Source organism: Ictidomys tridecemlineatus, chromosome 10 (assembly GCF_052094955.1).
Source record: "Ictidomys tridecemlineatus isolate mIctTri1 chromosome 10, mIctTri1.hap1, whole genome shotgun sequence".
Taxonomy (NCBI): domain Eukaryota; kingdom Metazoa; phylum Chordata; class Mammalia; order Rodentia; family Sciuridae; genus Ictidomys; species Ictidomys tridecemlineatus.
In genome coordinates this window covers 117,751,069-117,771,473 of record NC_135486.1, presented here as the reverse complement: position 1 = coordinate 117,771,473, position 20,405 = coordinate 117,751,069, and the positions used below count along the sequence as shown (strand labels likewise).

The window sequence follows — 20,405 nt, the reverse complement described above, 5'->3', positions numbered from 1 at the left end:
GAGGCCTTTGCTGGCATTGTGTGCCCTCCTCTCAAGCCCTGGCCAACGTGGACCATTGTAGCCTCAAACCTGCCCTCCTGACCGTATCATTGCCCCCGCCCCGTTCCTCAGCCCCACCCCTCCAGGATCTGAGTGGATACAGCCAGGGCCAAACCCTCCCCTGTCCCCTGCCTAGCAAGGAAGAGGGTCCTCTGGTGCTCTTCCAATGTTCAACTCCACCGCTGCTGCAAATCCTCCCCTTTCCTAGAGGCCCCTGCCCGATGGCACACCCTCAGCACCCCACCCTCCCTGCAGACTGCCCGGGAGCCCACTCAGTGTGGCCACTGCCATAATGAGCTCCTTATTACCTCTCCTCATTCTGTTTCTCACCCAGTTAGAAGGAATTAAGGTCCCTTAGCATTGTTGGTCAAAGGCACAGACTTACTTTGTGCTGTGGGAAGAGAAGGACAAGGACATTCCTGTACGTGCGCCTGGGAACCCTTGTGCTGAAGGATGAGCCTGACCCCAACTCAACCCATGAGGGACCTGCTTGGGACCTTGACCCAACCTGGGTGATTCTCATCAGACTTCTCTGGTCCCTGTGCACTGGTAGCTGGTGCTGGGCAAAGCTCAAGCCTGAGAGGCCCTGCCACGGGGGCTCGGTCCTCCTACTGTAGAAAGCAGTGGGGGCACCTGCTCCAGCCTGGGCCCTGAGGGTCTCCTGGCACTGACACCGAATGCTGGCTCCAAGTAGTACAGGCCCCGGGACAGTGACCAGTGCCTTTACCTGGCTGAAGTGAGTGTCCCGGGTCAATATGGTGTTTGACCACAAGCTGAAAGGTCGCAGGTGGCCTACACAGCTACATCACAGGGGACAGAGGAGGCAGGTCCCAGGGCCCTGAGCTGCCCCAGCACACACAGTGCCTCTGCCTACCTCCCAACACAAGTGTGCAAGCTACCTGTGTGGAGCTTGCTGCCAATTGCTACTAAGCTCAAGGGCTTCTATCTCTGGGCCCACATCCACACTACCAAGAAGCCGTTGCCAAGCTGGGCCCATGTGCCCCTCCCAGAGACAAGGTGGGGATATGGGGATGCCTTGACCAGCGCCCCAAAGAAGAAGTTGAACAGGCCAGTATCCCTCAGAGGCAATGAGGATGGTCATCCTCCAGCCTCAGGCCTGGGAAGGGGACCCATTGAGACAAGGTGGAGGAGGCTCAATCCCCACCTTGTCCGATAATGAGGAAAACAAAGGGTGAGGAAGGGAAGACAACCACAGCCCCGAGACGCTGGACACCCCGAGCCAGAGGGTATCATGTCATCCCCGGGATTCCCTGAGCATCCTGGCAGGCATCCCAGCCCCACTTTGGAGGCACGGCACTTGGGCCTCAGAAATAGGCTTGCGCACGCGCACACCCACACCCACACACACACTTCTGCAAAACAGCTGTGCCGTGGGGGAACTTACTCCTGATTGAAGGGGAGCCAGAGAATGAGCCTGACACCCCTCCAGCTCTGCTCTCAGGGAGCCCTGCAGACCCTCCTTCTACCTTCCCCTTCCCAGCCCAGAGAGGACTCAGCAGTGCCACACCGGGGTTTATTCCAGTCACAGCTTTCAGAGGAACTCAACAATAAATTACATCATTAAATAAGCGCCTGCTAAACCACGCTCTCTTCTGCCCCCTCCTCTCCTCACACCTTCCGGGACTCAAACAGGCCTCCCTCCCCCCCATGCACAAGCGGAGGAGAGGGATGTGAGTCTCTCTGGGTCCCCACCCTGGTCCTCAGCCCCCTGGCATTCACTTGCCTGACCTTGACAGCTGGGCAGCTGCTAGTCAGCTGTCTCTTGGGGGGAGGGGAGGGCAAAGAAGGGGCAGCCACTACCCAGAGCCAGGCCTCTGTCACTAGAGGTGTGTGGGGTTCTCCAGAGAGGGGTCCGTCTTAGTCATGTGCAAGACCACAGTAGGGGTCTTATAGTGGCAGTGGGTGCCACGGCCATAGCCCCCAGAGGCCCGACAGGCCTTGGCTCGGGCCCGGCCAGCTGCCATCTTGCGGTGGCACAGGCTCTGCCAGGTCTGGAAAGTCTTGGAGCTCCATACCCACACACCGCTGGTGATGCCTACCACCAGTGACATGAAGATTTTGAGCATAAAGACAGCCACAGTAGGCACTGAGCCCCCTGGCAGAGAGCAGTCCCTCTGGCCTCCAGGGGCAGTGGCTGCCAAGCATGGCTGCTCTGTGGCCCTGAGGCGCCAGAAGTCCAGGTTGAGGCGTTCATAGACATAGCAGACGATGACACAGGTGGCAGGCACCGTGTAGAGGATGGAGAAGACCCCGATCTTGACCATGAGCTTCTCCAGCTTCTCGGTGTTGGTGCCGCCGGTCTTCATGATCTTTCGGATGTGGAAGAGGGCCACGAAGCCGGTCAGGAGGAAGCTGGTGCCTAGCACCAGGTAGCAGGACAGGGGCACCAGCACGAAGCCGGTGAGCGCTGCTGCATCCATGCTGGCCACGTAGCAGAGCCCTGTCAGCTCATCCCCAGCCACCTTGCGCAGGGTGAGGACAATGATGGTCTTGAGTGCCGGCAGGCCCCAGGCAGCCATGTGGAAGTAGCTGCCATGGGCCTCAATGGCTTCATGGCCCCATTTCTTGCCAGCTGCCAGGAACCAGGTGAGCGTCAGGACCACCCACCACAGCGAGCTGGCCATGCCAAAGTAATAGAGCAGCAGAAAGACCAGGGTGCAGCCTGTGTTCTCCAAGCCTTCCTGGATCACGTAGAGCGCGCCGGCCTCCTGGTCGCAGGACACGCTCTGGGCGCCCGCCACTGTGCGGATGAGGAAGGCGAGAGAGTAGACGTTGTAGCACATGGAGAGGAAGATGATGGGGCGCTCCGGGTACTGGAAGCGGTGAGGTTCCAGCAGGAAGGTGAGCACGGTGAAGGCCGTGGAGAAGAAGCACAGCGCCGACCACACGGCCATCCAAACCAGCGCGAAGTCCTTGTCGCGCCGTGACCAGAACACCTCGACGCCCGGCCCGCACCGCGGCGCACACGAGCGGCTCTTCTCCACGTACTGGAACTTCTCTGGGTTCTCGCAGGTGCCTCCTGCGCCCGGGCCCGGGGCTGCGTCGCCAGGGGGCCACACGGGCCGCGGCGCCACAGGCAGCATCCCCAGGCCCTTGTGGGGCTCAGCGGGGCCAGCCGTGGCGTTCTCGGGCGCCTCCATGCAGAGCGCGTGCGGGTCGTTGCGCGTGGGCAACCGGGTGCAGTCGAGAGAGTCGGGCCAGCCGAAGTTAAACTGCTCCATGATGGGCGCGCAGCGCAGGCGCGCCTGCTCGCACATGGGCCGGCAGGCGGGGATGGGCGTCGAGACCTGGTCGGTGCACATGGGCGCGTAGAGCGAGCACAGGAAGAAGCGCAGGTGGCTGTGGCAGCCGTACTGCACTAGCGGCGCGAACTCGGCCAGCTCGGCGGCCGCCTCGCCCTGCGACGTGTGGCCCAGCATGTTGGGCATGCGGGTCAGGTTGTAGCCAATGCCGCGGCACATGGGGATCTCCACTACCTGGCACGGGGCCGGCCCGCGCCCGCGCTCCGGATCGAAGCGGCCGATCTCCAGCGCCGCGCCACCCGCCGCCAGCAGCTGCCACAGCAGCAGCGCCCGGCGGAGCGGCGGCACGGCCATCCCGGGCGGCCCGGGCCGAGAGCGCGAGCGCGGCCCCGGCTCACTCGGGCCGTGCAGTCCCGCGCCCCCGTGCCTGCCCGCCACGTCGCGGGGCGCGGGCCATAGCCGAGCCGCCCACGTGTGTCCGGGCGCCGCCGGGCAGCGCTCGGACAGCCGCCCGCAGGACAGGAGCCGCCGAGCCCGCCGAGCCGCCACCGCCGCTGCCAGTGGAGCCGCCGCCGAGCCACAGCCGGCGCGGTCTCCCCGGGGCCGCGGCTACAAGCCCGGGGCGGGGCTCTGTGTGGACACGCCCAGGGGCGGGGACCGCGCGCCGGACACGCCCCCGCCAGGCTTTAAAGGCGCCGCATCTCTCAGACGCGCTGGGGCGCCAGCGGGTGACCGGAGCTGTGGGCAACGTTTTCTACCGGCTCACTCTTCCTTTTCCACCAGGCTCTTCCCCTTCCCTGGCGGCCCAAACTCTCCCCGCGACGGTCCCTTGCCTACACCCCCCAGTATGGGGGGCGTTTTCCCACGTGGAGAGAACTTGTCTGAGGCCTCCCTCCACTTGTGGAAAGTCTCGGTTCCTACTCAGACTGTCCAAGTGCAGCCTCTGCCTCTTTACTGGTTTATGTGTCTCAGTTTCCTTTTCTGTAAAGAGGACAGATGATCCAGCTCCTGTGCACCTCTGCCGAGGAATCCTGCTGCAAGCTGGACCTCGTGCCATCTGCGTAGCCTTCCAAGAATGAGGCACTATCCGCATTTCTCAGGTGGGGAGACGGATGCTGAGAGGCGTGACATGTGCAAGGGCATCGAGTTACCAAGTTCCGTGTGTAACTCTCCGCCTCTGGGCGCTGTACTACTTATCTCACAAGAACATTCTCCCTTCTGGAGGAGTGTTAGTAACCTATCACCTCTCTCTAAGATACCCCCTTGATCTCTGGGACCTGCTTAGAAACTGCTGTGGATCCCAGATAGCTGGGCAGGAAAAATCCAAGAATCACCCCGCAAGGGACTCTGCTCTGGGAACCTTTAGACTGTTCCCACCATTGTCCATCTATCTCCACCCCCTCAGCCTACAAATACCTGGAGGATTCAGAGTCAATACTGCATATGAGAATTGAGCCCTGTAGGCTCTGGAGGCCGAGGCAGGAAGATCTTAAGTTCAAGGCCAGCCTGAGAACCCCTGTCTCAAAATAAATAAAAAAAAAATTAAAAAGGGGTGGGGATGTAGCTTAGAGGTAGAACATCCCTGGGGTCAATCCCTGGTACCAAAACAAACAATAAACAACAACAACAACCAAGATTCTATATGAGGTCTCAGTCCAGGGTCAGACACCTACTAGCTGCTCAGGAAGGCTTAGGGAATGAAGAGCTGTGTCCTTGAGAGGCAGGGAGGCCAAGGAACCTGACCAGGGACCTACTGAGAGCCAAGCACATTACAATTCCCTTTTTAATACTCATGGCAGTCTTACAAAGAACCCTATACCCGTTTTGCCGATAGGACACTGAAGTTCAGAAAACTCAAAGCTTTTACTCAGGATTATGTAGCTCCTAAAGGCCAGGGTTGGCAATTGGGCTGTTCTGCAGAGGCTGCCAGTGTCCACCACCAGAGGAGGGCACCTGTCCTCCCAGCCCCACTCAGCCAAAGCCTGTCTGCTGCAGAGTGTGGCATGGGGTGGCAGCTCAGGCAGTGGCAATGATGGAGGAGATGGGGCTGGCATTCCCACACACGCCTGTCATTAGTGCTCAGCTTCTCTTCGAGGACAGACGAAGGCTTATGCTGTCACTGGCGCTCACCCAGCCCCTGTCGAGAGGACAAGAGAGATGGAGCATCCATGGAGATGCCTGAGTGGAGAGAGGTGCTGGTGCAAGATCCTGAACTTGCCACATAGGAGGGCAGGAGCATGGTCCCCTTGGAAAAAAGGGCCCAGCCTTGACCACCTGATTAAGGACAACAGAGGTTCCCCCGTTGCACAGGGTGAGATTTCCTACTTTTAGGATGGCAATAGAAGCCCTCCCAGGAAAGCCCCGCCCCCTTCATTTCCTCCAAGCCTGCTTCAGACCTCTGCGGGCTCCCTCCCAGCCCTGTGGCCCTTCCTCTCCTGCTCTCTGGCACACCACCACCTCCTGGGGCACCCCCATCTCTTCTGGATGGAGCTGCAGACTTGTCCTGGGCCCCAGGGTCCTTGCCACCTGCCTTGTCCCAGCATGCTGTGAGCCCTCCACCCACCCCTCGCTCTGCCATGAGACCAGGGGCTGTGCCAGGGACCTGGGAACCTGTCATTTTTCTCTAACTGGCTCGAAGAAGCATGAGACCTGGATGGTAGTGAAGGGAGGTCCAGCTCTGCTCCTTGAGCCCCCACCCGGCCACTGTCACGGTGTCTTTGTGGGGGTTCTGGAACTGCCCCTCTGCTGGCAGCCGAACTCGGAGGCTCAGGCTGCTGGGGACCTGCTGCGGGGGCCTATCAGCCATGTTTTGTGTGTCCCGGCCCCCTCCAGGGTGAAGAGGAGTTGGGGGCCCTTCCTCTGGCAGCCATGGTGGGGAGGGTGCCCCAGGGGCTGTGGATGCCAGGCCTGTCACCATGGCAACAGCCAGCTCCTGGGAAGCCAGAGGTGGGAGGTGGAACAGCCCCGCCCCCATGCAGATGCTGCCCCGGAGAGAAGAGGCCTCTTGGGCCGCCTGCCCACCCACCGGGCTTTGTCACTTGATCCCCGTCTTTACAAAAGTGGAACAATACCCGAGGCTCTCACTGAAAGGGAGACTATGAGGAGGACTGGGGGGACGGGAGAGGGAGGTCAGCATCAGTACCCATCCCCACTCCTGCTCGCTGGGCAAGGGGCCTGGGATGGCAATGGCGAGGTGGAATGGAGTCCCGCCCAGCTCCTCCTCCCTGGGAACAGCCGCTTTTCTTGGGGGCCAGGGCTGGGGAAGGGGCATCCTCCTGACTTGTGTTCCCAGCCCAGGTCCCCAGAGACCCTCTTCCACATCCTCCCGGATGGTGGCCACCACTCCCTGCCCACTGGACACAAGCCACTCCCTCCAGGGTTAGCCTCTCCCTCTTCCCCCAACTCAGCCCTGCAGCCCCTCCTCCAGGACCAGCCCTGCCCTCACCCAACATGTGACACCTGTGCCTGTCCCCAAGAGCCTGGGGGGCGGGTCTTCCGCAGGTAGAGGACGGGGCTGTGCCCTCTCATCCTGGCACCCAGCCTGGGGTAGGCACCCATCAATGTTTGTTGTGAGAGAAGAATGTCACCTGGGGCGTAGCTCAATGGCAGAGCGCTGGCCTAACATGCCCAAGGCCCTGGGTTCCATCACAGCACCACCAGGAGAATAAAGTGGGGATGGCAAGGGGACCCTGGATCCTTCTAGAGGAGGCTGAATACCAGGGGGTAAGAGGTTGAGGAGGCTTTCTGGTTGGACCCAGGGGACAGAGGGGTCCATGTGAGTAAGCAGGGCCCAGGAGAACTGTCTGTGTCTCTTCCAGTGCCTGAGTGGCCCTCAGGAGAGGCTGTGGAAGACCCAGCAGGTACCCAGCACACCTGTGCCCTGGGGCAGAGGCAGGTGGGAACATGAGTGTGTCCCTGTAGAGGGGCCCTGGCACACACACGTGTGCACGTGCAAGGTACACGCAGGTGCCTAGTGACTCCTGTGCCACGTGCCCAGGTGCACAGAGCTGGGATCCCTGTGTGGACGATTCAGGGAATGTTCCCACCTCCTACAGCTTGAGTTCTCACTCAGTTGCCCTTTATGGGGATGTCAAGGACTGGACTGGAGCATTCATTCCATTCAATAAAGAAATATTTTTAAAATTTCTTATTAGGGCTCTTAAAATTTTCACAAGCATCTCAACACTAGGGGAGATTGAAGAAGTCAAATAATGGAGCCGGGCACAGTGGTACACACCTGTAATCCCAGCAGCTCGGGAGGCTGAGGCAGGAGGATCATGAGTTCCAAGCAGCCCGTGACTCTAAATCAAATACAAAATAGGGCTGGGGATGTGGCTCAGTGGTTGAGTGCCCCTGAGTTCAATCCCTGGTACCCTTTACAGGAAGTTTGCTGAACCCTGAATGTCCTTGAGCTTTCATTTTTATAGTATCGAGTCTGAGAACTTGGATTGCTGGGTCAATGGGGAAGTGAATTTTTCTAAAGCACGATTGAAGGACATGGTTGGTATTACATGATAAACTGCACATACCTGAAGAGGACTTGTGAAACCACCCCAATGGACGCAGATAATGAATGTCCTCCAGTGAAAATGCAAATATCTTATTGCATATTAAACTGTCAATAACTAATTAAGGTGTCAATGACTAATGCATACTAGAATTCAGGGTGAAATGAGCTTAGTAACAGAGATTTTAGGGTTTGCACCAGATGGGGATATGACCATCAGTTGCAAGCGGATTCCTCCGTGGAAACACCTTCTGAATTCCAACCCACCAACCTACAAACAAGCTTCAACCTAGTAGGCACGTCAGAGATGGGACCTCACATCACCTTCATCCTCACCCTCAGTCCCTGGAATGGGTGGCATTGTTCTCATTTTGTGTTTGAAAAACTGAAGCTAAAAGATGTTCAAGTGACGAGGCCAAAATTACATGTCAGATTTAAAGCTGGGCACAGCAGTTACACGTCCCAGCGACTCAGGAGGCTGAGGCAGGAGGATTGCAAGTTCAAAACCAGCCTCAGCAACTTGGCAAGACTCTAAGCATCTTAACAAGACCTTGTCTCAAAATTAAAAATAAAAAAGGACTGAGGAGGAGGCTCAGTGGTTAAGCACCCCTGGGTTCAGTCCCCAGCACACACACACACACACACAAAAAAAAAATAGTCAGATATAAAGTTAGTTTGACTTGATTCCAAAATCTGTACTCTGTTCACTGAAGCATGGTCCTTCACCAAATGAGACAAACTGTCTGTGGAAGAACGGCACGGTGGCCAAATATTCCATTTCCTTCTGTGCTACCTTAGTAGGTGTGTTATGTGGGGAAAGAGTTGAATATCAATAATAATTATTAAGAGCTCACTATCTGCCAGCCTCTTGTTATGTCTAGCTTAAACTATGTACCATTTCTGTGATAGAATTTTTTTTTTAAAGATAGAGTGAGAGAGAGGAGAGAGAGAGAGAGAGAGAGAATTTTTAATATTTATTTTTTTTTAGTTCTCGGTGGACACAACATCTTTGTTGGTATGTGGTGCTGAGGATCGAACCCGGGCCGCACACATGCCAGGCGAGTGCGCTACCGCTTGAGCCACATCCCCAGCCCCTCTGTGATAGAATTTTAACACATGTTACTCATCATTTTTGTCCCAACTCCACCTGTTTCAGGTTAGATACTTTTTATTTTATTTAATTGATTAATTAATTAATTAACTTATTTATTGGTACCAGGGATTGAACCCAGGGGCACTGAACCACTGAGCCACATCCCCAGCTTTTTAAAAAAATATATTTTATTTAGAGACAGGGTCTCACTGAGTTGTTTAGGACCTCACTAAATTGCTTGGAGCCTTGCTAAATTGCTGAGACTGGCCTTGAATTTGTGATCCTCCTGCCTCAGCCTCCAGAGCCACTGGGTTTACGGGGTGCACCAGCTGGCTAGGTCATGGATATCTCATGGAGGCTTCCCCCCTCCTGGTTCTAAATGATAGATGTTTCTTATTGACATCAAATACTGTTTAAATTACAGTTTTTTTAAAAACAGGAGAAAATAACCAACATTCATTATGTACTAATTTGGATCTCACTGAATCCTTATAAGGATTTATTATTTAATTTTTCAGTGAAGAAACTGAAGCTTAGACAGAGTAAAAGCATCTTGCTTAAGGGCATGTGACAGTGTCCCAAGGTGTGTGTGTGTGAGGTTCTGGGGAATTGAGCCCAGGGCCGTGGGCATGCTAGGTAAGCACTGTACCGCTGAGCTATATGCCCAGCCCAGGATTTTAAAACTTTATTTATGTTTAATTTTTTTTTCTTGCAGTACTGGGGACTGAACCCAGGGCCTTGAACATGCTAGGTGAGCACTCTACCCCTGAGCCTCTTCCCAGCCCCTTTTTTTTTTTAATTTTTTTTTTAATTTTAAGAGAGAGAGAGAGAGAGAGAGAGAGAGAATTTTTTAATATTTTATTTTTTAGTTTTCAGCGGACACAACATCTTTATTTGTATGTGGTGCTGAGGATTGAACCCAGCACTGCGCACATGCCAAGTGAGCGTACTACCGCTTGAGCCACATCCCCAGCCCCCCTTTTTTATTTTTTGACACAGGGTGTCACTGAGTTTCCCAGGCTGACCTTGAACTTGCAATTCTCCTGTCTCTGACTCCTGAGTAGCAAGGATTTACAGGTGGGTGTTTAATGATCCAGGATTCTTTTTTAAAGTAATGATATGTTCATCACCCACCCCCCAAATTTCTTTCCCTCCTCACCCTGTAGTCAGGCAACCGCTGAACTCCTCCGACCCAATCCATGAGTTTGCACTGGTTTTAGATGCATGGGATGTTAAGGTGATTTCATGTGAATTTTTAATGGCAGGCTTTAACTGAGCACTTACTCTGGGCACCTCTCAGCACTCACCAGGCTGGGTGTCCGGACCCAAGGTGAACCCGAAGCACTGGGGCTCTGGCTGCTCTTGGTCAGCTGGAGTCACAGACAGAACTGACCACTGCGGCCTCTGCCGGGGCCAGAGTCAGAGAAGGTGATGCCTGAGCTAATCTCAAAGCCAAGTGCGAAGGGGTTGGGAGAGAGGGCAGGGGGTTCTAGACGAGGCACCAGCCCAGGGTCAGCTGTCAGGATTTATCCCTGGGGCCACGGGGAGGGGTGAAGGTTCTGGAACCCTTTCTAGTGTGCATGGAGCAGTGAGAGCCAAGGACAAACAGGAGCTGTGCTGGAGAAGGCAGATCAGGAAAAGGCCAGCGGTGCTCTTGGGAAGGGGCCTGGGCAAGAGTGAAGGCCAAGGGCAGACGCTCGGAGAGCCCTGGCCGCCCCGGGGACAGGCAGGCGGGAGGCGCCGGCCGCAGCTGAAAGCGGCTTTGTGAGGCCCAGGAGCTCCTGTTTCGTTGACGTTGGAACCTGCTGCTTATTTATCCAAAGGGAAGGGAAATTCGGCAGCAGCGGAGGAGAAAAAAATAACCTCAGCTGCTGAGCAGGAGGAAAGAGGCCCCGCTGCCCCCCGCAGCCCTGCCCAGCCCGCAGCCCTGCGGGAAGGGCTCAGGCTGCCCCAGAGACAGGGCCCGCTGGACCCCCACCCTCTCTGGTGGGAGGCACCCTGAGGGTGGCATCGGGCTTCTTTCAGGACACACCACTCCCCTCCTGGCCTCCTCCTCTGCCTGGTCCTTGTCTTAGGCTCCAAGGTCCCCAGGGGTCTCTGGGCCATTCGCTCCCTGCTCAGTCATCTCAGCCCAGTGCAGCCAAGGCAGGACCCTGGCTCTCTGCCCCATGTGCCCAAGGTGTGAGGCCAGAAGCCCAAGGAGGCCTGTCAGATGTGGGAGGGTGACCTTTAGCCAGGCAGCACCCTCCCCGGTGCCCTCAGGACAGGCAGAGCCTCCCCCTGCCAGGCCTCCGGCTGGTGGCAGAGAGCCCTTCCCCCCAGTGGTGGTGCTGGGGGCCCAGGCTGGGCTGCGCAGGCCCAGAGGGGCTCCTGCTTCCACTGCCCTCGCCTTGCCCACCGATGGTGGCCCGTGGGGGCAGGACACCTCCAGGTGGCTCCCTGCAGCCAGCACCACCCCAGCCACAGGGGTTGGGACTTGGACTCGCCACATTCACAGGCTGAAGGCCCTTGGAGGCGCGGCCTTTGGAGGCGCTTAGGATTTGATGAAGTCCCAAGGGTGGGTCCCCTATGGTGGCATTCGTGGTTTTATAGCAGGAGAGATGAGCCAGCTTGCTCTGTGTCACCAGGGGCTGACCGGAGGCCAGCTCTGGTCTCTCGGACGGCCCAGTCTCCAGAGCCAAATCAACCGCTGTTCTTTATAAACTACCCAGCGTGTGGCGCTCAGTTACAGCCACAGAAAACCATGACGTGGCCTCAAAACGAGCCTCAGAGGCATGCTTGTCTCTAGGTCATCCCTGGCTGGCTCTGCCACGTCCACCCTGGAGGGGTCCTGCCGCTGGCCACAGCCAGGATGTGGAACCGAGGACAGACCCCGACCTGGACCCCCCTGACACCTTGGAGGCGGCCTGGGGGGGGCAGTGGGAGGCCTGCAGCCTTCCCCATGGGTCTCACCCCGCCAGCCTGCCGCCTGCCTCTCTGGCTCATCTCGCCCCGCCCCGTAGTGCCCTTCAGGCCCATGGACAGTGGCCAGGACCCGAGACTGCGGCCCTCTTGCCCAGGAACCTGCAGCTGGGAGCAGGCCCAGGCTGCTGCTTCCCTGGGATCCTCCTGGAGTCAGGCCAACTTAGACTTCAGATTTCAGGCACCAACACCTCCTCCAGGGAGCAGCCTGCTTGGCTTGGAGGCCCCGCCCCCACACCCTGCTGTGGCCCTTCCCACGTTGTCCCCTCCCCACATCCCAGCCCACCACCGGCCAGGGACTGGCTCTGACTGTGCTTGTCCCCCCAGCCCTGGCTCAGTCGGGCCAGGGAGGAGAGGGTGCCCCCTGTCTTCAGCTAATGCACGGCTGGTGGGCGTCCTGGGGTCCCCCGTGGTCCCCATGTCCTGGTCCCCACCTCCCTCTTGCCCTGCTCTTCTTTGCCCTCCTCCTGCTGCTTCATCCTCTGTTCCTTTGAACAGGCAGCCGTGGGCCATGAGCCCTGGATCCAGAGCTGTGACCAGGGTGGGCAGTGGCAGGCCTGGGGTGGGGGCCGAGGCCCAGGGGCAGGGGGAAGCCTGGTCCTGGGACCTTGCAAGGGGCCCTTGACATCCAACAGAACTGGATTTTTTTTAAGTGACTTAGCCTCTTCTTCTTCTCTTGGCTCTTCTTAGCTTTTTTTTTTTTTTTTTTTTTTTTCTTTTTTTGAGGCTAAACTTGCAGTCCTCCTGCCTCGGCCTTCCGAGTCCCTGGGATCACACCTACTTTCTTTAGAAAGTCAGCCAGACTCTCGCCTTTCTCCCTCAGGTGCTGCAAGGCCTTCCTGGAGTCAGGGCCCCTGTGCTCTGCAAGGCCCAGCACCCTGTTTGCCCCCATTCCTTTCTTTGCGGTGCTGGGGAGGGAACCCAGGGCCATGCACCTGCTGGGTGAGTGCTGCATCCCTGGCCCATTGGCCCCCATTGCCCAGATGAGGAAACTGAGTCCCGAGCAGGCCGAGAGCCAGGCCTGCCTGCTTCTCCGCCTCAGCTGCTCCTCGCTCCTCTGCCCACAGGGCTGCTCGCCTTGCCCCTTCCACAGCCGGTCAGCAGGCCTCTGCGGCACAAAGGGCTACAGGGGCGCAACTTCGGGTGTGAGGAGAGGTGGGCAGTTTCCCCGCGTGAAGGACAGCAGTGCGCTCCCCAACACCCCATGTGGGTTCTGTCGCTCTAGCATCGTCCCCCAGGGCCCCCACTGGGGCACTCAGGCCCCGAGGCACAAGGTCCCAGAAGTTAAGAGCAGTTCCCGGGGTCAGCAGCCTGCATTCAAATCGTGCCCCACCAACTACGTCATCTTGGACAATTTACCAAACCTCCCTGTGCTTTCTCGTCTCAGCTACCTCAGGGGGTGTGAAAGGATCTGGTGACATCCAGGTGCCAGGTGGGGTGGGGACTCAACACAGGAGTGGGACGGCAGGATGACTGTTCATTCTCACAGGCCTTCCTCCTTCCCATCAACCTTCTCATCACCCTTCCCCATCTCTCTGACCCTCTGTCTCTTTCTCTCTCTCAAACACAGCCACATCTCCATTCAGGATCTGCCCATGACTCTCAGGTCATGTCTGGAGTTGTTATTTGAAGCTGCATTTGACTTTCATGGACCTTACGTATTTTTGCTTTCTGGGCCCCTTCTTTCATTAAAAAAAAAAAACAAAACAAACAAAACAAAAAAAACCACACACATTAAAAATTACGTTTTCAGATTGCATTGGTAAAAGATGAATATATTACTATCGTATGTGTAAACATTTTGATTTAAAAGTCAGCCACGTGATTTCCCCCCCTCCCTTCTATTTTTAAAAGAAATGGAAGCATTTTGGTGGGCCTCTCAAAGTACTGTGGCCTCTGGGCGCGGTGCCCAGGGTGCCTGAGGGTGGGTGGCCCTGCTGACATCAGGCCCTGCTTGGTCTCCTCCCGTGATCAGCCACGCTCCCCGCGGGGGGCATCCAGGTGCTCCTGACTCTCCTCTCTTCTCGGGAATTCCCTCCCTCTGCCCTGCCCTGAGCCTGGGCACCGAGTTCTTCCCCCAGACTTGCCCCTGCACAAGTGGGAGGTTTGGCCTGGAGAGACCTGCAGCCCCCTGTTCTGGCAGGTGACCGCGGTGACTTTGCCCTCAGGGCCTCCATCCCTGTCCAGAAGGGCTGAGCCACCAGGGGTCCTCCAGTGCCTCTAGCTGCCGCCCCTGCCTTGTCCCTTGGCCCTAATGGCCCAGGACAGGAGAGGCTGGACCCTGCTGGCCACCACATACACCCTGTTCCTCAGTCTCCCCTGGCTCCCACCGTCTGCAGGGTCACACCTGAGTGTCTCTGGGTGGCCATCAAGCCCTCGCTGGGCCTCAGGGACCTGCTGTTCTGCCCCCACCCACAGAGCCCGGGGTCCCTGCACTTTTTTCTTTCACCAAATACATCAGCAGCCTGTGCTTGGTGGACACCTCTGCCCAGGACACTGGCTCTGGCAGCTGGACTTTGACCCACGACTCTCCTTCTTTCTCTTTTCAAAGAGAAAGAAATGTGATCCCTGGGGTCAGCAGGGATTGTTTCCAGAACCTTCTTGGGGGGGGGGAATCAAGGATGCTCAAATCGCTTATATTTTTTTTCTGAATATTTTCCATCTGAGGCTGGTTGAATCCAAGAGATGTAGAACCCGCAGATATGGGAAACAACTGTATGCGTATTTTATTTATTGATATATTTGGTACCAGGGAGGGAACCCAGGGGCACTTAACCAAATGAGCCATATCCCCAGCCCTTTTTATTTTTTGAGACAGGGTCTCAATAAGTGATTTAGGACCTCGATAACTTGCTGAGGCTGGCCTCCAACTTGGGATCCTCTTGCCTCAGCCTCCCGAGTCACCGAGATTCCAGGAGTGTGCCACCGTGCCCAGCCATCATTAACTATTTTAATGAAATAACATTACACATAGTCTTTTCTTTTTTTATTGAGGTATCACTTACACTAAATGTGCACGTTTCAGGATTCAGCTTGATGATTAAAACAGTGAACACACTTGTGTAATGATACCCCTCCCCCCAAGGCAAGACAAGAGTGCCCCCCCACCAGAGAAGGCTCTTTGGGTCCCTTTCCAGTGACCCCCCCCCAAACTCCCCACTATTCCCACTGCCACCACCCCAGCAGGCTGTGGGGCTGTGCTGTCTTGAGCACCATATAAAAGGAATCCCAGGAATTTGCTGGGTCGGGTCTCCCGGCTTCACGGCCAGTGTCTCTGGTCTTTAGGTCAGCGTTCTACTACAAGGACACAGGACGGTCTGTCTGTCCATCCTGCTGATGCACGCCTTGTCCCCAGCCAGAATAGGCTCCCCTTAGCTTGCTGTTAGTGATTAGTCACACATGCTGCTGAGGCTCCTCTTGACGCGATCCCTTCCACCCCAAGGCTTCCTCTTTCCCTCCCCACCCTGCCCAGTCCCCTTCCTCAGGGCTACTGGCCTTCCTTCTAGTTTCCCTGATTGGTGCTTCATAGATACATATTCACCGTGGGGTATTGATGACATGCATACCATAACTTGGTCATGAACTTGGAGATGGGGTCTCGCTAAGTTGCCGAGGCTGGCTTAGAACTTGGGGTCCTCCTGCCTCGGCCATTTGCTCTCTCTCTTTCCTGGACCTGGGACACTCTGCTCCTGTCCTCACAAGTCCCAAGAACATCCCTGGCCTCTGCACCCTGGTGGGGAGGGACCCCAGCCCTGTCCAGCTCAGCCTCTGGGAGGGGCAGACAGGAGGCCTGAGGTGGGCCAAGCTGCCTGGCAGGAGTTGGGACCTGGGAGGGAGGCTGAGAGCCCATGTCCCCACACTGAGGGGTGGGATCTGCCCTTGAGGTGCCGGGGCCCAGGGCCAGCCGGCTCCGGGGGCTCTTCCCTCCACCCCGGGGTTTGCAGGTCAGTGCCAGGTAGTCCCAGGCCACGCAGGGGCCAGCTCCATCCGGGCACCCTGCCCGGCCCCCGGCCTGGCCCCTGGCCATCCAGGTGGTGCCGGCGCACGGCCCGCGCCCCCGCACAGAAGCCCCTTCACGGGGCTGGCGGGAGCCCGGCCGCCTCCTTCCTGCCGCCCCGCGCAGATCCCCGTCCCGGCTCCTGCGGCGGCCGGGGCGGAGCGCGACGGCAGCACAATGTGGCTCCTTGTTCCCCGCCGGCCTCCTGGAACCGGCCCATTTCCTGCCCGGGCCGCGGGGCGCTTTCCAAGGTAAATAAACAAACACGGAGAAGTCGGGGCGAGTGGGAAGAGGGTGTGGGGCTTCCCTCCCGCCCAGCCCCGCGGGCACAGCGGGGACGCCCCTGGGGACAACGCCCTCGGGAGGGGTGGGCACTCCGCCCAGGCTGTGGGGGGACCCCCGCCCGCGACCACCTCACTGGCCCCAGGGCTGCCCCCAAAGAGGAAGCCCAGCAGCCGCCACCGTGGGGCAGGAATTCCAGGGCAGGGGACAGGAATTCCAGGGCAGGGGACAGCGGCTGACAGGAGGAAAGGGCTCAGGGCGATGGCAGTCCCCCGCTCCTGGCCCAGCCGTGCCACCTTGGGAGCTGGGACTTCGGGATGGAAACGGTTTCCCGCTGACACGGGAGGGCTGCACAGTCCCTGCCCCAGCTCTGACCTGGCCCTCCTGCTGGCCCCTCTGGGACACGGGGACATCGCCCCTTAGCGAGGATGGTGAGATCTCGCAGGTGCCCAGCGGACTCCCTGCATCTGGGAGTGGAGCCTGCACAGCCTCCTGGTCCAGGGCGCAGGGGGAACCTCAACTGGGGACTTGGTTCTCCTCTCTGAGGAAGGGAGGGAGCAAGCCCGGCTCCTTCCCCCTCTGGGGTTAGATTTCAGCTGGAGCCTCCACATCACCTCTGCCAACCCTTCAGGGTTGCCCTGGGCTGTGGGTGTCACAAGGCCATAGAGCAGGACATGGGACAGTCACTTTTCCCCTGCTCTTCCCTTTGCCCAGCTCCCAGACCCTCACCCCATTTTCAAATAGAAGATCCACCCATTCATTCTCTACCAATCCTCCTCCATCCTTCATCCTCCTCCATCCTCCACCCTCCTCCATCCTCCTCCACCCTCCTCCATCCTCCATCCTCCATCCTCCTCCATCCCCCTCCATCCCCCTCCATCCCCCTCCATCCCCCTCCATCCCCCTCCATCCCACATCTCTCCTTTCTTCACCAACATTCACCAGGTGCTTGCTCCTTCCTGAGCTGTCAGAAGTGGTCCCTGTCCTGGGGTTCCGCTGAGTGCTGAGTGTGAGTGGCCAAATGTGACTATGAGAATGTATTTGAACTTCCCTGAGAATCTAAATGGTTAATTTTCAGTTTGGGGATGACATTTTTGTTGTTGTTTTGAAACAGGGTCTCACTCTGTTGCCTGTGCTGCCCAGAATGGCCTTGAACTTGAGATTCTCCTGCCTCCGCCTCTTGAGTGGGGTCGCAGACAGGTGTCACCAGACCCAGCTCAGTAGCAACTTTTAGGAGTCATGTTATTGGTGGCAACGAGAAATCAATTTTGCAGTTGTCCTTTGCAATTACGATGGATCCCTGTACATTAAGACTCTTCCCTCCCAAGTGGGTGTTTTCCACACTGTGGTCACAGAGGAGTTTGGGGATATTTATATTTTTATGGTTCTGGTCACTTTTTTCTTTATAAGAAGCATATATTATGGGCCGTGTCTGATAACAATGGAGCACATTGTGGGCTCCGCCTGTAGGGGGCTGGGGAGCTCAAGGCACCTCGCAGCCTCAGGGCCTGGGGTGTCTAATCAGGACCCACAGAGAAGTTGGGAGCCAGCAGCCCTTTATCCTAGAGAAGAAGCGGAAAAGGCCTTTTTAAAAAACCTTCTGTGTGCCCAACGCTGCCCTGGGCACCATTTATCATCTCATCTGATCCTCCTACACCTTAGGACGAGAGGATCGTCTCCGGGTTGCTGGGTGAGGCCTGCAGGCTCAGGGTCGTGGATCCCAGCCCTCCCCATTCCCTGCCTGGGTGACGTGTTGCTGCTGTTCCGATATTTTTCACCCGATGATGTGCCTCTGGGTCACCTTGTGGCCCCTCTCAGCCCCTCAGCTCCTGGGCATGTCCCCGCCCCCCTCAGGTGGGGACGGATATTCCAGGACTCCAGAGGGGGCCTGTCCTCCTGCACAGAGGGCAACCCCCCAGGCACACCCCACCTCCTCCAAGGCTGGGTGCACCCCCTCCCCTCCCGATCCTCCCAAGCCTCCCCTGGGATTCACCCAGTCCCTGGGAAATACTGAGGGCCCCGTGGCAGGGGTACTAGGTGACACTGCATCAAAGCAACCAAGAGGCAAGGTCCCTGCCCAGGAGGGCTCCCGTCTGGGGTGCTCTGACTTCTCTCATCATAGGTACCCCAGGAGATCAGATTGTCACCTCACCCCTGAAGTCCCCTCTGAGTTCTGATGTCCACTGTGCACCTGACTTATGTCCCCTGGATGCCTCACATGTGGCTGTGGCTGGGACACAACCCTTGCACCCCCTCCCCATCCACCAGCCTCTGTTGCCTGTCCTCATTGCAGGATGACCTCACAACCGACTTGTGGCTCTGGGTTGGGAACCAGGAACATGGTCTCCCCATACCCTACCCGTCCACCCATCCTGTGGGCTCCACGGCCCATGAGTACCCCAAATCCATTCTGTTCATCTCAGTCAATTGCTGGGTGCCAGTCACTTGCCCAACTAGTCATTCTGCAAGAACCAGGCAAGAAAGAAGAGAGGGGAGGGACAGATGGCCTTGCTGCTGGCCTAAGGACCTCAGTCCAGCCACAGAACATCAGGGCTCAAGTCTGAACATGTCCCTGAGGCCAGCATCAGGTGGCCACCATCCGAATCTGGGCCCTGCCTCTTTCCTGGGCACAGAGGGAGGAAGAGGCAGGAAGCAGGGAGCGTCCTGGAGGCCCGAGACCCCAATGGGCTGGAGACCAGCTCGGGAGGGCAGACAGTGGGGCTGCCTCACCCAATGGCCTTTCCACAGTGGGCTCTGGCACTATTGCCCCAACTGTGTCTGCCCTGGGGTGGACAGCAGAGGTTCTGAGGAGCCAAATCCGCACTTCCCAGGGGCAGGGTTTCCTCTTCTCCCAACCCTGAGGTCCAGGCCCATCAGCCCCAGCCCTTGGCCTCCAGTCCCCAGGCAGCAGTGGAAGCTCTAGCCAGAGGCTCCCACCGCCCAGAACTGTCCATGGCCCAGCTCAGGTGTGTGGCTTGATGCACCTGACACAGCTAGCAGAGCTTTGCCTGTGTTGGTGCATGGGGCCACCCTCCTGTGCTCCGGCCTTTGGCTGTAGGAAGCCTCTGACCCCACCTTCCTCAGCCTGCTGGCTGCCTGAGAAGTGTCTCAGTCCCGGACCCACCTGAAGAGCAGACCCAAACGCAGCTGCTGGCAGAACCAGGAGCAAGAAATAAGTGCTTGTTCTTTTAAGCTCCTGGGTTCACCAGCGGTTTGTTACGCAGCACTGCTGACCGCTACAATCAGATGAATTGTGAGGCCACTGTTGGCTCCAAGTGCCTGGAGGACCAGGCCCCACCACAGACCAGTGGGGTTCAAGTGTTTGCTTCTCTGGGTTGTTTCTGGGGTTGCTGGAGCTCAATTTCCCGTGAACAAGGGGATGGAGTCCTTGCCCTGGCTGCTTTCCTTTGACACAGAGCTGGGGGGGGGGTGGAAGGACGCTTTGGGGTGACCCTGTCCCCACTTCACGATGGAGGGACCAGGGTCCCAAAAGGGACAGGATGATGTTAGACAGTGGCTGCCTGCCCTGAAAACCTCCCTGTCAGTCAACCCACAAGGAGTGCATCCTTAGGTCAATTTTCAGAGAAGTCAGGGAGCTTTCCAGAGACCATTGAGCTAGTAACCGGGAGAGCAAGATGGCAGCTCCTGAGGCTGGGCCTCCAGGGCATGGCCCTGCCTGTCTTCCTGCAGCTCAAGGAAGGGACAGAGGGGACAGAGGGGGGGTGAGGGCCCCTCCGGAGGAGACACCCCTCACAGCAGACCCGGCATCCCTCCTCCTTGCCCCAAGGTTCCCAGGAGGGGCTGCAGTCAGAGGGGACATCTTGGGAGAGCGGCAAAGTTTTCCTCGATCTCTGCCCTTCCTGCTGCCTGTCTCCCCGTCCCCTCCCTATCACCCAGAACTGTCCCTCGAAGGTGAGTGAACCCCAAGTCCAAGCCTCCCTCCCGCCTTCCCCTTCACAGAGCCGGCCCCCCGGGCCACTGTCCTTCCTGGAAGCATCTGATGACCTCACTCCCAGTGAGGCCCGGGGACAAGGGAGCTCCACACAGGGGACTCCCCAGGAAGGCCACATGTGCCCAGGCAGCGGGAGGCCACGCAGGACAGGCCTGAGCTTCCCTCCCAGTCACCAGAGCGTGGGGCCAGGTGTATTTATAGCCCAGCCCTGAAGCAACCAGGCCTCATATAAATCAGCCATTTCCTGGGCAGGAGTAAAAATAGCCGTGGCTCCCGGGCCCCGCGCCCACCCTGCTCTCCCCTGCTGGACG

General features: G+C 57.8%; 1 protein-coding gene across 1 annotated transcript; it reads right to left on the bottom strand.

Moving 5' to 3' along the window:
• Positions 1-1,559: 1,559 nt before the first annotated feature.
• Fzd9 (frizzled class receptor 9) lies at positions 1,560-3,913 on the bottom strand. Its single transcript, XM_005328519.3, has one exon. It carries the CDS (start codon positions 3,654-3,656, stop codon positions 1,881-1,883), a length of 1,776 nt encoding a protein of 591 aa, XP_005328576.2. The 5' UTR covers positions 3,657-3,913; the 3' UTR covers positions 1,560-1,880.
• Between the last annotated feature and the right edge of the window lie 16,492 nt (positions 3,914-20,405).